This window comes from Panulirus ornatus, chromosome 21 (assembly GCF_036320965.1).
Source record: "Panulirus ornatus isolate Po-2019 chromosome 21, ASM3632096v1, whole genome shotgun sequence".
Lineage (NCBI taxonomy): Eukaryota > Metazoa > Arthropoda > Malacostraca > Decapoda > Palinuridae > Panulirus > Panulirus ornatus.
In genome coordinates this window covers 4670700-4688881 of record NC_092244.1, presented here as the reverse complement: position 1 = coordinate 4688881, position 18182 = coordinate 4670700, and the positions used below count along the sequence as shown (strand labels likewise).

Sequence of the window (18182 nt, the reverse complement as noted above, 5' to 3'; positions counted from 1 at the left end):
ATGAATTCAATCAATTTACAACTATGCTCAGTAAGGTATTCATATATGTTGTCCCTTTCTCTCAACTTTATGTAAAATTCCTAGAAACTATATACTAGCGGTTATAGGAATTTCAAAATATTCCTCCCTACGATGGAAAATAAAGTGGTACAAACAGAAAAAGTTTGGTGTCACAGTGGAAACCTTTCAAGGGACAGCAGTCACAGAAAGCGAAGGATAGTTATTTCCTCTCCTACCAACAACTGGTAGCGCTCTCTCTCCCTCCCTCTCTCATTTCGTCTCAAGACTTCACATCTTTCCAACCATCCCTTTCTGTGCGCAATGCTGCTGCTGCCCTCTCCCTTGTTTACATATTATCATTTTGGCCACTACTCTCGTGAGCTGTTCCGCGTCTCTCTCTTCCTACAAGGTTTTGTCTGGTGACTTTAGTCTGGCTGTTGCTTCCCAGAGTTACCATGGGAATATCAGCCACAAGAGGATTAACCATTATGATCTCATTCCTATAAACAACGAAACCGTAGAACTCTCCTTTACCTATTCTACAGTAACGGCAGGTATAAAAGCTTTTACTTCAGAAGCTGATTCATTTCATATCCATATTTTCGTTTCATCTTAGACAGCCATGATTGGGGTATGTCCTAACCGTGCCATGTTGTTCACTTGAAATATAAGGTTCTGATACAATGATTATTACACATTAAGTCTCATATTTGGGTGAAATTATCAATAAACAAAACTGCATGAAAGTAACAAACAAGAGCCTCGTTACAGAAAAAGGTAATTTTCCCAAAAATAAAAATATTCAGATGTGAAACAAATCTAAACAGAATTACTGGTATATCCGGGCGAGATCTGGTTTGTCAAAAGTCAAGACAGACCACTATTGAAAATTCTTACAAACCACAATGCCGAAAGGGAAACTACAATCCCCACAGTTTTCTTAAGAGTAACAATATTCAAGGTTATAATGAAGATCTCACATACAAGAGTAGGTCAACCTCACCAAGCTAGACTAACATCATTCTCTGAAATGACAAGACGACTACCCCAGTAGATATCAAACGTTTCCTACAGCTTACAATTAACATACATAAGGCAGCTCTGACAGGCAAGTGTGTCAACATATTACTGAACCAGGTGAGAGCAAGGCCAAACATGCACCTACAGCCGCACACGAAGGTTAGGTTTAGATGCCAGACGGTGATGCCGGCAGCGTCTCCTTCACTAATGACGACACACCTCGCCTGGCCAGACCAGACCAGGCCAAACCAGGCCAGACCAGACCAGATTTGCCCTACCACCACCTCGTACATCGACATATGAATGTACTTCGAAACGATACCCTCTATTTTTTTTTTGTATGCATGCTAAACAAAGCAACACACCATTCAAATCACAAACATAAGACACCTAAACTTCCAATCAGAAAGATACAACACTATCAATCATGATGCTAACAACCACTCTACCTATTATGAAACTACGACATCTACACTACGTATTATGGATCACAACCAACAGCATTATCGAGAAAAAGGAACATCTATAAAAACAGAATTACAACCACACTTGCACGCTGTAAAGCACACACACACTGCCAATTACTTAACCCTAGCAACCATACTAACAATCCTGAATTCACTACATTAAGATAATACAGCAAACACACCGATAAAGAATCACAGCAGCCGCACTACCACTTACAATACTATAATGAACAGACTCAATACCAATCACGATGCTATATCAGTACCAATTACAATGCAACAACAATGACAACCCCCATACGAAAAATCCTGAACGACTACCACCATAAAATACGGAGCTACATTACAAACAACAGTGAGCATAACAGAGTCAACGCAGGGTTGCAGCAACCACACGGCATATCAATAATACACTACCAAGAATGGCATCTTCACAAGACAAACATGTGAAGCAACATAAGTCCAGGAACTCCTGCGAACATCTAAGTTAAGCCTATCTCCTTCGTGAAAGCTGTGCAGATGATACTGGAAACTGTTTTCTGTCGCAAACAATTCGGTTAAATTTTGTTTAGTTACGGATTGTATCAATCGTTTTTTCTTTCTTTCTTCGGAACCATAAATAATATATATATATATATATATATATATATATATATATATATATATGTATATATATATATATATATATATATATATATATATATATATATATATATATATGAGAGAGAGAGAGAGAGAGAGAGAGAGAGAGAGAGAGAGAGAGAGAGAGAGAGAGAGAGAGAGAGAGAGAGAGGAATCTTAAGGTTTTAAATAACGGTCTTTCTCTTACTTTTACAGCTTGACTGAAAGACACTTTGCTCTGAATACGGGACTGCATTTCGAGCCTAAAATGTGAAAAGTTCAAATTTTCATTTACGGTGGTCTTACGTTATTCAAATCTCATGATATCTACTGTTCCGTGTATCAGGCTTAACCCCATCATCAAGAAAGTGCATTGTCACACTCGTGTTTCGTAAAGACCAGCCAGCTTCTCCTTATTCCACACCATGCCCTTTCTAGGATATAAAATATCCGCACACCGACGTACTCAAGATAACCTGAGCACAAACTGCCGGTGTAAGGTTAACATGTTATCTGCGAGAACTTGAGCTTATCCTTAATACCTGAATAGTCGTCATAAAACCTGATTACCAACCAAAACCAAGGATGTTGTGAGTGAAGACAAACAACGTCATCCTTCATGACTGTCTTACAATGGGAGGGGTTAGCCAAGGATGAATGCGATGGAGCGAGTCATGAAGGACAAACAGGGCCGGTAGGTAACCGGCGCGTCCGTGAGGGGCGTTATAACGAAGCACTGACGATGGGTTCACTGCTTTGCATCTGGCAAATTTCTCCAAGACTTACGTAAGGATACAAGATGAGGGGAATGGATAGTGAGATGAGGCAACGAGAGAAACTGATGGCATCTGTTCTGGGTAGAAAAGAGTGTGTAGTGTATGCGCTTATGGGGTGGGCGGGCCACAGCCAGTGACAAAACAATGACAAGCTGTTCCACAAACGGGGTAAACAAGAGAAAATCTTAATATATATGGCGTGAAATAAAACTTTCATAAAAATAAGACGCTATACTAATAGCCTTCAAATGCCTTTTGCCACTTTCCATAGTTACCCATACGTCCAGCTGTCGAACCCTGCAGCAGTAAATAACCTCTATAATACTGTAATATGGGATAAGATTCGGTTAATTCTCCTTCACCACACCAAGACTATCAATGATTAGGGCCTAAGTAAAGCTCAAAGTCACCAAACTTATCATGGTATAAAATGGGTGCTGCATCACGAAAAGGAATTAACAACGGCCGCGAAGTATACCCAGTCCATACACACACACACACACACACACACACACACATATATATATATATATATATATATATATATATATATATATATATATATATATATATTATCCCAGGGGATAGGAGAGAAAAAATGCTTCCCATGTATTCTCTGCGTGTCGTAGAAGGCGACTTAAAGGGGAGGAAGCGGGGGCTGGAAATCCTCCCTTTTCGTTTTTAATTTTCCAAAAGAAGGAACTGAGGAGGGGGCCAAGTGAAAATATTCCCTCAAAGACACAGTCCTCTGTTCTTAAAGCTACCTCGCTAACGCAAGAAATGGCGAATAGTATGAAAAAAATTATATATATATGAAAAACCACGAATGAAAGCAAAAATTCATACAAATTTCTTCATAAGCGTCTTGCATCGCAACTCATTTACTGTTACCATGTCGTTATATTACCATGTAATATGGGACGAAATGCACATCGGCAAAACAGATAAGCAATCTTGTGATTTACGCCTTGTTAAAGGAGGGAGATCACTCTTCCCACACTTTAAGCCTCAATTCTTTAGATCTTTAACTATTAATCTAACGTAAAAATACACAAGAAAAATCTAAGAGCAATGCCCCGATAGCAACATGGGAAGCATCACGACGAGGGTTGGCCCTTCGTGCTAAGGATTTGTGTGAGCGCTTCTCGCCGAAAGCTGCTGCCAGACAGGGCGTCCCCCCGCCGGCGAACAACGGCAACACCTAACCTGTTATTCCCCACTACGACGCCCTATATACATCCACCTGCTTCCCGTCTAAATCCCTCGGGTGAAAAGTACTGTTCTGTATCTTACAGCCTTCAAACTGCATTTTCTTCTAGTTTCCCTGCTTCACATCCAACATGATGATCCTTCACTATTACGAGTCATAACCCCATTTCTCGAAAGAGCAACGCCCTCAGACTCAGTGCAGTACTTTTTTCCCTCCTCTCTCTCTCTCTCTCTCTCTCTCTCTCTCTCTCTCTCTCTCTTGCGAATAAACGTATCTGATTACGTGTCCCTAATTCCCCAGCTCGCTCGCGTATGTAACCTTACAGACTACACTTGTGTGGCATATGCATAAGAGCGTGGTACAATAAGATACAGCAGTGTGGTACTGGCTGGGGATGGGCACCTCCACGGCGCCTTGACTAAGACGGTGCAACCTTTGAGAACGACGGTGCGACCCTTGGGAATGATGGTGAGGCCTTTGGCTTGAGGTCAGAGTCCGTGGCATCATAACAAGGAGGTTGTATCATCATGCTTCTAGGGCTGTACTGGCGTGTTAAAGGGGTTAAAGTGAAGGACAGCTTCATCATGTAACCAACTTGTTCCAGTCTGCAGCAACGTAGTACGAATCCCCCCCCCCCCCCAAAGAAAAACGCCTTTCATTTGTTAACTATGCGTTCTACCAACGAGACCTTCACAAGTTTTGACGATTTACGTTTAGTTCTACCAAAGAGAACGTCCCTCGTTTAATGTGTGGAGAACTGCTGGAAAGCATCATCAGCGAAAGTAGGCAGAAGCTGCTTTTTAACGTGCCGTGCGTTTACCCATCGATGCCAGTCACAACAATGGCTAGAGGAAGTGGGGAAGTCTGCCAGAGGCTCACTAGGCACATAGGGCACAAATGATGAGGGCTGAGAGCCACGGGCCCACTGATATAGTCTGGCAAGCCACATGGGGTAACAGGTGCCGACTTAAGCTAGCTGGGTTTCTCCCTACTCTTATAAGACGAGAACCTCGTCCGATCTCTTACCACCGGGAACCCGTTGCCAGCTATTTGCGGACCCAGTATTTCCGTCAGTGGCTACCCCCACTCCCCCTTCCCCAACCTCGGCATGTATCACCATGGCTGCCGTCACCACCGCTGCCAAGGTCAGCGTCACCAGAACACGCACACGACCGTCCCCGCAACATCTGCGTGATCTAAGGATTACACTATCAGCAACTACTGAGAACCGGGAAGGGCGCAGATCTCCTCACTACCACTACGGGGAACCCGGAGGGAACGTCAGTTTGATAGTGCCAGTTTACCTCAATACCCCAAGCATCTGCATCAAACAGGCTGCATGTGTGTACATCTTAGCTTCCACTTGCGCGCGCGCGCGTTTAACTCCTTCAATACCACGACAACCCCATGAGTAAGATGACTTAAGCCACAATACTCAAGGAATTAAGTCGCTGTGCTAAGTCTTCGCAATCTACCGGCTGTTATAGTACTGATGGAGATTAACACATTGCACTAAAGAGATTACGGTGCATTTGTCATTCCAAACACCCATCAGGACCTATAGGTAAGTGTAAACATTTGGGCTTGTGGCACGCGTACCTCCGGCGTACGTAAAAAAAAAAAAAAAAAAAAAATCACCATAGTTACAGCTACAACAAACAGCGTAGCCCGCATCCAGCGCGCATGACACCACCAACTCGCCTCACCTTCTGCAACCGACCCACTCAATCACTATGTCTCCCCGCGAGCAAAACCCAATCAATAATTCAAAATGGCGAAGCTGTAGTTCAGCGGGGAGATAAAACCCATGAAACTGAACCTTCCGACGGACACACCAAAGAGAAGGTAAAGGCCAAAGCGACGAGCTCTAAACTTTTGCTGGCGGCAAATCGGTCGATATTGTTGAAAAGTTTGGGGAGAAGACGCGGAGACCCCTCAAGTCAGCGAGCCTTCACCAACACTTTTCTGACGGAACTTTTTCATAGCATCGGGTGATTCGCTGCCAGCAAAAGTTTAGCGCTCTTCACTTCTGTCTCTCCTGACAAAGTTGGTACAAAGAGTCTGAAGGAAGTACATAAATACAGTGATGCACAAATGAATCCAGTCATCAAGAACGTCACTTAATACTGGGTAGGGCGATCACAAAACTCGCGTCGGTGAACCCAACCTTCTTCTATATCACGAGGAACACCAGTCACACGCACAGCTAATCTTATCTTTAAACTTCATGTCATTAAATAATCAGCACAGTCCAGTAAAGACGACAGGTTAAACATATGAATAATCATTCCCGGAGTTACTTATAATTAGTTATAAAAGAGACACTTCCCAATTAATCAAAAATTATCAGTCAACCAGATACCATGTTTAATGGTAAAGGTGCGATGTTCAGAGCCGAGCTATAACGCTTTGGTCGTCACTTTACAACAATTAAGATCACAGACATGACTGAAAAATAGCCCGATCGATCAATCTGTTCAGACTGAAAATGAATCTGCCAGAGCGTGCTAGGAATGGCCTTAGCACATCAAACTTTTTCAACAAAACAGGAGTATAAGGCACGGAAGATCACATCACTAACCTCTGACTACCCTTGCATATGACGGCCTGCCCTTAGATTTGACTTTTAAAGGTCAGATTAATTCCAGTTCACCATGCGCAAGGGTCTTACCGTCATGTTCGCATTCATGAGGTTAGGATCTAAGCTCCTTTCACGCAGGATACAAGAAAACTACACACAAACGTGCTCTGAACTGCTCCTTGTCTAAACATTACCACATGAGAAAATAACGAGGCACTCTACATCTGATTTTGGTTACGACAACAGGACGTAAACAGGTGTCTAGCTATACGCGTCTCGATGAGATAACCTTCAGACGCTTCAACGGCGTCGAAAAATTTATATTACACGAGACTTAAAAAGTTACAGTACTGGATACTTTCCACAGCCAAAAAGCAACAGCAGTAACGAAAAGTCACCCTCGTGAGCGAAGATGACTCCTACAGACGCCCATTTTTCACGTTCGTTACATGACAGGTTACGGCACTCTAATGCCTTAAAATTGGTGTGAATATCCAGCAAATTTCTGTGCAAGCTTATGTGAAGTAGCGTTTCCAGCCTACAAGTGTAACATGCCAGGATTCCCGAGCATCTACCAACAACATGGGTGTGCTCTATGTACCCTAGCCAATGTAGGAAGGTACTCAAGAGAAGCTGTATCAAATCGTTTATCACGTTACAGGTTCTAACTAGTTCAAAATGATACTCACAGATGCAGTCAGTGAAATGATACTCACAGATGCAGTCAGTGAGACATCTGCCTCTAACGATTTAAGAGACGTAAAACGACTTGGCAGCCATTCTTCTTATCAGGCTGTTCCACTTTACAATGTCCAGATATATCTCAAGCAAATGACAATAATCCCTTCCACGCGAAAAGTCAGTTTTAACAATCCTCCACAATAATGAGGTCAGACCCTGCGGAATAAGCCGGCGCACTCCAGCCGGTTATCACCACCCAGCTACCTCTCACCACCTATTATACTATTTACTACTCTACTAGTGAGGTTTGGTGAAAAATAAGCCAGAAATGATGCACCCTAACCACATGTTCATCCCTAGTAAGACTCCGGTAGCCCACCACCTCCTTTAAAGTTACCCTTCATAGCAGAACTTTCTCCGCTGTCTCCCGAATGTGAACCAGCTCCCCAGCCCACTCCTCCTCCCGCTCCGCCTCGCCCCGCCACCACCTGACTTGACGTCCCCCACTACCAACCCCCCAACCACTGTCATCCACTTACTCGCCCCCCAACCACAACAGCACAGCCGTAAGCGGATCACGTTCAGTGGACACTGGTGAATTTATACCACCTCCCTGCATCAATTCTTTCTCAATCAGCTGTCCTAATTCTTGACCGCCGTCACTCAACCCTTCCTACTACACCACCACCGTGCCAAGCCCGTTCACCCTCCAGTCCCTCAACTAGTCAGCATTGTACACATGCACTTAACCTTACCATATAATGCTTTCGATCTGCGACCATTCTAAAACACACCACTCTTGCAAGCTGCAGATACTATGACTGTTCCATGTTCTACCTCCCTAGTACTTGTCTTTACACCCTCCACACCACCAACCCCTTCTCCCCTCCACTCCAACACAAGGCACAGCCAGCTGGCGCGACAGTTCAGAATTCTACAACAATGCAATGCTGACATACAAGATGATACATAAGTGTACACGTAGGGGGAGGACGGTGTTGCTCTGTGTGTGTGTGTGTGTGTGTGTGTGTGTGTGTGTCTGGGGAGGGAGGTGTTTGGTGGTAAGGAAGAGAGAACAAAGGTACGGGAAGAGCCTATTCTCCACTCGTGCTACACTTGTGTCGGCAATGACGACAACATATTGCCTCGGCCAGCCGCCAGCCATCCCCGAAGCTCGACCAGGGAGGCAAAATGTACTCAACCACTTATGCTCATGATCACCTGCTAACATTACACACCGCTACCCTCTCAAGTTTTACAATGCCAGCCACCCGCTTTTCCAGGTATCATAATAGCCGTCTTCAATACACTTGGGGAAGAGGTCTAAACTTGCATTTACAGAATCGAATCTTTACTAGCCTCGCCTATCCTGGATTTTTTTCGCCGTACTTAAGCCTCTTCCAAAACCATACGTTGACGGCTCACCGAAATAAGTCACCTGCATAAAATAAAAGAGCCAAGTTTCGAAACCAACAGCGTGATCCGTCCCTATATGGACGAATCCTTTCACAGATGTGCATGTCCTATAAAGTCAAAAGTACTTCACCTTACCAACTCACCTCATCTCACTCCTCAGCATGTCGTTCTGTCTCTCTGTAGAACTGACATTATCAATTTTTCAACCCTTGAGGGGTTGGCCACCGCCTCCTGTCTGGTCATCAAGCACTCAACAGACAAATATGCCCCACAGATACTGTTTTGAGGACATGCCCAACGTGGCCTGGCTGATTTAATGTGTTTCTCCGATTCTATAGCTACTCGAACTCTCTTATCTCCTCTTTAAATCATGTCTGACCCTGATGACATCATGTTCCCGTGGTAGGTATCTTTCGTGGAAAAAGTGAAAATTATTACCTTTACCTTTATTAATGAGTGTCACTGCTCAAGCTACACTCAGCTTTCGAACGGTCAGTTAACTGCACACCCGATATTTTTCCCCGCCTTCGGCTCAATACTGCAGAGCTTATAACGTGAGGGCTAAAGGCCACAGACCCACGACTCAGTTGCTGTCTATATGTCAGAACACTAAAGGTTAAGGTTGGCTCCAACACTAACTCGAATTTTCTTTCAGCTTGATCTGATGCAGCCAAGATGACTAAAAAGCAACTGACATTTCAAAAAGTCGCGACTCAGCGTCTGAGAATCTATTTCCTGGCGTTTTATGTGTAAAAGTGTAAACGAATGCTTTAAAATGCTACACAAGGCACTAAGCTGAAGGCAGAAGCAATGTGTGACCAAACCCTTAAATTATCGACCCCTACGGTTGCACCTGACCAATATTTCCCAAGTCTACCACCAAGACAAAAAGTAGACCTTCGCGGCAAGAGCAGGGTGCTGCTGCCATGATGCAATAAATCATTTAAAGACATTCTTCATTTTAAAGATCGGTTATATACCATTTAACTCGAGAACCATATAAGTGTCCCTTCAAGTTGCAATTCAATGCCCATGTTCATCCTTCAAAAAAAAAAAAAATCTTCCGTCAGGCTTACTGCTGCTGAACTCCATGATATGAATACAGATTCCCCAACCCTGGACACGTAGGGCCAAGTAGGTAACCAAGCAGTGGTCTGGGCTAGTGACCTTCTGCGGTGGTCTTGTGATAGTGAAAGTTGGCTTCCCTACTCCCGTCTCCCTAGCCCCCCACCCCCCCACGAGACACTCACAAGCCATCACCATCTTCCATAACAACGCATGCCAGCCACATATACAACTGCAACATCAACCAGGTAAAAGAAATCTTCCATAACAACGCATGCCAGCCATATATACAACTGCAACATCAACCAGGTAAAAGAAAGAGAATAAAACAGGCGTAGTGAGTGGCTTCGGAACGGACATCGGTTTCTCATTTCTGCAGGCTCTGGAGCCAGAGAACTAACTTCAGGAGAAATCTCGCCACTCTATCCAATCAATCGTTCGGCGGAGAGTTCGACGACAGGTTTCCAATCTAGCTCAATCTGAAATCGGGTAGCCTGAACTCGACACACGCTATCCGAGCCTGAAGAAATAGGCATCGCTTCGGTTTCTGGAGACACCCGGTAACGAGAAAATACAGATTTAACAATTAAATTTAAAGCAGACCATCACATAATACCATGATGAGAACTAATTTACAAACGATTGTTCTGATAAACAAAGTTCGTAAACTTTTTCATTTTTTTCAAGGGAAATGTATGATTACCTAAACTTTAACGTAGACATACACACCAACCTTCCTAATAGCATTTAGGGATATTATGATGGCGGCAACTTTCTGTATTCGTGGCAAATAGAAAAACTATAACTTCGTAAACAACTGTGAGCAACGTCATGACCCATGGACAAAATACTAAACAATTTATTGCACAACACCAATTTGTGCGTTATACATTTTGCCCCTTGATAGTTTGGCCTAATACATTTCAACTTGTTGTCATTAACTAATATGTCTACATATCTTTTTTCTCATATTCATTCGCTATCTCAATCATCTATGAGGTACCTTCAGAAACAAGAGGAATAGTCCTTGGGGAAAAATCCTTACTTGGCTGCTTCCTTTGTTCAGATGTAATAATAAAGGTAGTAGCCGTGAAAGGGTTGTGGTACTGGTGGTGGTTGGAAGGGGAGGCAATGGAAGTCTTAAAAGGAGTCGATTGATCTACGTATATGGAAGCCCATACGGACAACTCCGGGGTTGGAGGGAAGGCCACTATTCCACCCGTCTCCCGAATCAAGAACAGTGAAGACTCTTATGTACCCGCAACGTGTGCGATTGGCTCACCCTTAGCAACTTTAGTTGAAGGAATGAGTTGGGAAGTGGGAGCATGCAGGGTGTGGTGGGGTACAGGAGATACCCATACGACAGGGGGTAGACAACAGTCACATCTGAGGTTTGATAACGCCACGGGTTCTACTGCTAATAAAAATCTATACCTAGTGCCAAGCCCCTTACCTACTCTAAACCTATAAGGAGAAAACAAGCTAAAACGCCCCATACGAAGAATGTCACACCAATATACAAAAATCTTAACAAAATCTTTAACAGGTGCATTCCCAAACATAACAAACTAAAACTGATGAGATCTGAAATATCTTCAGCATCGTACGAAAGTAGAAATATGCAAAAATCTTTAACCTAAAAAGCTCTAACTGCCTCAGCTATCATCATAAGACGATATCCAGGTTTACACAATAAACCTGTTGACTTGAGTCTTCAACTTAGAGAGAGACTTGGATAAGCTGCATCTCAAATGAGGTCAGTGCCTAAATATAACAAATTAACTATAATACTGCACCAAACAAATATTTGATGTCAGCTACACTAATAAGTCATTTGCATTTTTGCAACAACTGCATACACAATTTATTTCAACTACCTAATCTACTATAAATCAAATCCATGACAAAAAATTTGTATCGCATAAACTCACAAGACTTTACTTAAGACCGCCCTTCTTGAATGCTCATCAGGGTAACCAAAAGTTTTGAAAAGGATCACCAAAGTTTGTTTCAAATAGATTTCATAGGTTTAAAAACGGATATGGGACAGAAAAAGAATGACAATGACAAGAGACTGCAAAAACTCATTTGGCATCCAGTCAAGTGAGCTACCGATGTATGTTAAAGTTTTCCCGTAAAAAAAGCAGATCCACTAAAAAAGACGGATGCCTGAATAGTTTGTACTATAATGAAAACCATCATATATTTTCATAAATACCATTAACATACATAAAAGAGCAGAAATTAAAAAAATCACAATCATCAAAACCTCAGAACTGAGAATAAAGACCATTCCACTGCCTCAGTTACATGTGCAGGTGAACTGCAATGAAAAGGCTCATAACATCAACTGTAAAGCTTTTACATAGGTCAGCTGGAAAACCTCTTACATAGTATTATCTGGTTCTTGCTTACTCATGCTCTTATCCTAAGTCCTAACGGATAAACCTCTTTATGGCCCAATAGATGTTGCGAGATAACACAGACACCGCTGTTTATCTTATCAGTAACCACCTTATCACCGGGTCATTACACCCAAATACATTCAGTACAGATAATACATATACGATACTTAAATCGTAGCTCCCTTTGCTAATATAACATCTTATTCATTCCAATGAAATCTTTCATGCAACCTAAAATCTACTCAAAACATGCCATAAAATCAAGATTCTTTATAAAACACAAGACAAATGCATCCTACACAAAATACACATCCCATATAATGAACTTGAACTCAAATGATTCAAACAAATCTAAGCAACAAAACAAGAGTAAAATAAACTCGTATTAAAAGCCAACATCAAAACCTTCATAATCCAAACAAAAAAAATTCTGAATCAGCCAACTTCATTACAAATGACTATCTCCCAGCATACAAGTGGCATTTGTAGTGCCTTATATCCTGTCAAGTTATTTCCCCATGGAAACTTAGCAAAAATTTTATGTAACATACATTTCTACAAAAAAGAGGGGAAACATATTTACTAACATTCTGTTCCTTGCTAAAACAATATGCATCATCCATTCTCACTATGACCATATCACCATATCATATATATATCTTTACCTTTTACTGTACCTTTCTGCCTCAGGATCCCCTTCTATGGGGCTCCAGCAAAATGCCATTTTCCAGGAGTCAACTAAGAGACTTTTAGAGAAAAAAACAGGCCATTCTGCTACCAGCATCAGCAGGAAGTCGGAAAGAAGTTCTATGGATAAACAAATAGTCTTTATCAAGAAAAATCAAACCAATTTGAGATCTAAGTTTTCTCTTTAATATCTGAATGACAGTGTTCTTCATATGGTCGACTTTCTTCATGAGCATATGAAAATTTTATATACTCTTAAGTTGACCATAACTGTCTGGCATTCCAATTTACTAATGAATTTCTATAAACTGTACCTCACTTTATAACGGTCTGGCATTACTACAACATTCCTATACTTTTTACAAATATTTTTCTGACTTCCTTTCTAAAAATATTACAGTAGTGAACAAATCCCTGAGAAAGGTGAAATGGAATGGAAAGAATCATTAACTGCAAAGCCCTGACTTATTACACAAGTCTTTCATAACCAAGACAAAGCACATTACCCATCAGTAACTGCCATTCTATGGCCTGCCCATGAAATATATGAAGATATCTCTACAAACAGTAGCTACAAAGCATTTTGGATAGACTTAGAACTCAACCGTCTTGTCAAAATTCTGACTTTTCTCCCAATTAATCATGTGAGGTGATCCTACTTTGTCAAAATCAGGCTGTTCATGTAGTTACAAGACTAAGCAATCTATATTGACAGGGATTTCTTCTTATTCTAAAATACTGTATCACAAATGCTTTAGCTAAGGAAATGGATGAGTGAATTTTTTTCTCATATTGTTCCCACTGCCTGCATTAACCAGACAGCACCAAGAACAGACAAAAGAAAGGCTATTCTCTTATCTATTCTCTAGCTGTCTATGTAATGCACCAGAGCTACACCCCCCCCCCCCCCCCCCCTTCCACAACCAGGCCCCACCAACCTTTATGTTCTTTTCCCCCAGCTGCTTCATATGCCCTTGTTCAGTCCAATGACAGCACATTGCCCCTCGTATACCACATCTTCCAATTCACTGAGTACTATGTATGCCTTTCAATCTCCATGATGCTCAGGCCTTTAAGCTCAAATTCTTTTTTACTCCATCCTTCCATCTCAAATTTGCTCTCACTCTTCTTGTCTCCTTGTAATAGTAAAGCATTCTAATTGAATGATATCGTTGTAATAACCATTATCAAAGAGTACTCATTTTTACTTTCATGAAGATATTAATACAGAAAAGATATTGTTCTCTAACCAATTCACGATCAAAATAATGAAGTACAAATATTGACAAAAGTAAAACTATTCATCCAGTTTACAATAAATTCAGAAATAATTAGTGTTCTCATTTCAATGCACTACAGTAAACACTATATGATTATGATTAAATAAGGAAGGCAATTAACACCATTTAATATCAGTAGGCTATGAAAATGAGAAGAAATGAATAATAACCTAATAACCCCTTTTCTTATTTCTTTTAAATAATGCTTCAGCCCCAAAGAATCTAAAACTATTTGGAAGGTCATTTTAAAAAACTTGCTCTTGTGTTGTTACTTAATAACTGTGGTTCAGTCTTTTATGAGGTGTATCAATGTTTTCCTTTCTTGTGAAGTGACTATGGGCTCTTTTATAGCAAAATCTTTGAACAAATAGCCACAGGAAAGGAATGTGTGTTAACAGAGTGGATGTACTTGGCAGATTACGAGATTCAAAGAGAAGGCTTGCACATTTTTTATAACCAGAATCCATTTCAGTTCTGATGACTGCCTTTTGCTGAACTGCAACATTTCAGAAATATTCAGGAACTTCCCATATGCAAGATTAAAAAAGACTTTGGAGCAACATGACAAGGGCAGATTCTGGATTATAGCAGCAATTATATGAAAAAAATGCAACTAAATCTGACATGTTCTTAGCTATAACACTGGTAAGCCTATGAAGCATACCCCCAGAATAAGTTAATAATATATACCTTCCAATCATATAATTCCCAAGTTTCATTATCATTATATGATTATATATTAATATTGTATAAAGATTTTTCTTTTTGATGTACTATCTTCTGTGGCATGTTGATAGTTAATGAGTATCTGAGGTGAAAAACAGCTGATGATGGATGTGGAAACACCGATGGATGTGGAAACACCAAGTTTGCTTCCTAACTCTATTCTGCTCTTTTTCATGCCTAGGATTTCTAAATACCTCAGGCCACATGTATGACACTTGTTGTAAACTGCTGGAGGCAACCCATGTCATATGACACATCAACAGTCTATGGGATGAGAATAATCACTTCTCAAAATGCAATCCAAACATTCACAATAACCCTCTTGAGTTACACTAAAATGTGGTTTTGGATGAGAATTCATTTAGTGACATCCAACAATTTGTGTCGCTTTCCGATTCAGGTTTCAAGCATGTTTTCCAACCATAAGTCAGTAAAAATATATACTTCTACATAATACCCTTTTAACAGCGTGTACCACATGCCAAACTCACAATGTGTGATTAATTACCAGCAATGGAAATCAAGTTGTGACTATAATGAATCTATTGACGATTTTCTGACATAGCACTTTAAATGATCATGTCACTAAACTTAATGGCCACAATTTCACTTACAAAATTTGTAGACATACAGATGACAGCTTCAAGTACCTTTTCTTCAATCCTTCAGTAAAAATATATAAATCTACATTAAACTACACAATTACAGTTTAAATCTCAATAGGATCCTTATATGACAATCTTATCAGAACACGTCATAGCGCACCTGCAAACAAATGCAAATAAAAAAAATGAGAGGATCCTAGAATGCTAACCTAATGTACTCTACACAATTAGCTACACTGTTGACAAAAGTATCAACTAGGGATACACATTGCCCACTCTAAGATTCAATGTAGTTGTAATGGCATCCCTTAATACCAATCTATTTGAAGGTGGATTAATGCATTACTGTACCACAGAATCACCAAAACAAATAAAACTCATGGGATGTTCATCATTCTTCACTTCCATATAATTTTCATAACTATAATTCAGTATAGCTACTCATCAAAATCTGCTGTGGATGTGGAGCAATTTTATTTTGCAATGGCAGTCTAGTTTTCTGAACAGAATAAATGTACAGAGCATAATTTAGACCAAAACATTTCATTCTACAATATCTAATGTGGTGACATTATTGAGGGTTATGATTATCAGAAAATTAAAATAAAAGTAAAACACCCATGAACCTTACCTAACCACCCAAGCACCTGAGATTTACCTTCATTTTCACATTATCGTTGAAAAATGCCAAATACACATGATACAGTATAGTAACAACTGCCAACAAATGTCCACAGAAGGATAACAGACCAAGCAGTGCTGTTCATACCATTTAACCCCTCAACAAGTGGTCGTCCACACAATCCATAAATGCAGCAAGCAGCAAGTGGTGGGCAATCACTGAGTAAGGATAAACTACAACCTGGTTATCACAGGTATTTGCGACTGTGATGCAGTCAGTCAGCACTGTAGTGGCTGTCAGGTTCCCTTCCCTGGCTCCCATACATATGGGTTGGTGGCATTCATTCTAAAACACCAGCTCTTTCCACCTTCTACAAAACACTCGGGAACACTTAACTCACAATTTCTTATTACCTCGAAATTTTCCTACAAAGAGCAATACACACAAGCCCTTCATGGTGACAAAATCTGTAAATAAAGGAAGCTTAAGGCATAAGGATCTACACTTATAAAACTCTCCCCCTTCAACCACCAGCTTACACTATGGACAGTGTAGTTACTTAAAATCTCAGGTCATAGTGAAGGTTACTGGTGAGGTTATTCATAAGTTCTGATGGGGTTTAGTAGTCTGACTTTAACATCAATCAACACCACATTTTCCTGATATTTCTTTAACTTCCCAACTATCATCTTGTTGGCTATCATAAAATAAACATATTGCTCCAAATCATGCTCTCTGCCGGTATTGTTACTGCCTGGGACATCCAGCATTCTTATGGTTAGGTTTGTTAATTTACTTTTGGATTGGTTGAGACTGATGTCTTTAGAAGGATTCTGACCACTACTTTCTGTGATTTCCCAAACCCCGGTTCCCTAGTAGATGTCCGAAACGGTAATTTTCCCTTAAACATCCCTTTTGGTTCTTCTTTTCAAATATTTTAGTACAGACTCCTGGCAAAGACCAAGCTGGCCTGTTGCTGACGTCAATGGGGTTGCTCCCTTGCGTATTGGTGTTACTCCGCTATTTATAGCAGCTTTGAAAACTTTGGGGGACACTGAACTTTTTTTTTTTTTAGAAAGCAATAACTGGTGACGGTGAAACACCAGCATTTACATACAATTGGGGATTACATCTGTATTTAATGATATAGCCGCAGCTACTAAGGGAAGATGATCACATCAAAAATAATTTTTGTCAATCACACGATTTTTTTAATATGGCCTTGTTCCGTCTGCTAACAAGAAACTGTATAAACCCGACGCGACAACATATTCACAGCTCAAAAAAATTTAACTTTTTTCCTCCTTTGGGCGAAGGATCTACGATTAAATGCCAGGTATTTCCGATATTTCCTACAATGCAACTCCAAACTTTTGATCTATACTTACACCACGAACATCCTGTACGCCCAAGGAACTGTCGCGTTTCAGGATTCCACAGAAATCTCCCAAAACTCTCGTCCCGCTCGGCAGCGGTCTTGAAGTAGCTGTTCTCGGGCATGGTTCGTGATCACAACTCACTGTGAGCACCGCCGCTCTGGTCGATGGTGGGACACTCCCTGAGCCGCCAATTGAGGCTCTCACGCTAGCTCCATCACCCAAGCTTAAAATTATTGGCAAAACTTCCATCCCTCTTTCTAATATTTCTCCTTTCGGTCTTGATTAATCATAATACATTTTCTTTGTTATCAATAAAAACTTATTCATGTTGGAAATTAGTATAAAAAATGTTGTCGTTATTGTTAACTAATTGTCGTAAAGTGTAAAAATAATTTAGAAGTTGTCGTACAGCTTCTACACAGCGGTCCAAGTAGTGAAAACGAAACACTACAAGGAGTTGGCTTTTGTACCAGAATGAAGTATTATTATACATAACTTATAGCCTATTTCATGAGTTTTCTTGAGAGTTTACTTAATTCTAATAGCAAGATTTGATTATAGAATAAATTCTTTTAATATATGTTTCATAAAGTAACCACAAATATAGAAATAAAAAAGATGAGCAGGTAACCTGAGAGAAT

At 40.7% G+C, this 18182-nt stretch overlaps 1 protein-coding gene across 1 annotated transcript in view; it reads right to left on the bottom strand.

Moving 5' to 3' along the window:
* LOC139756286 (sodium/potassium-transporting ATPase subunit beta-like) overlaps positions 1-17738 on the bottom strand; it is a 30893-nt gene extending 13155 nt beyond the window's left edge. The window contains exon 1 of the mRNA XM_071675526.1: positions 17551-17738. Coding sequence (XP_071531627.1) covers positions 17551-17662 — 112 coding nt within the window. The 5' untranslated portion in view covers positions 17663-17738. The remainder of the gene's footprint in view (positions 1-17550) is intronic.
* Positions 17739-18182: the final 444 nt, after the last annotated feature.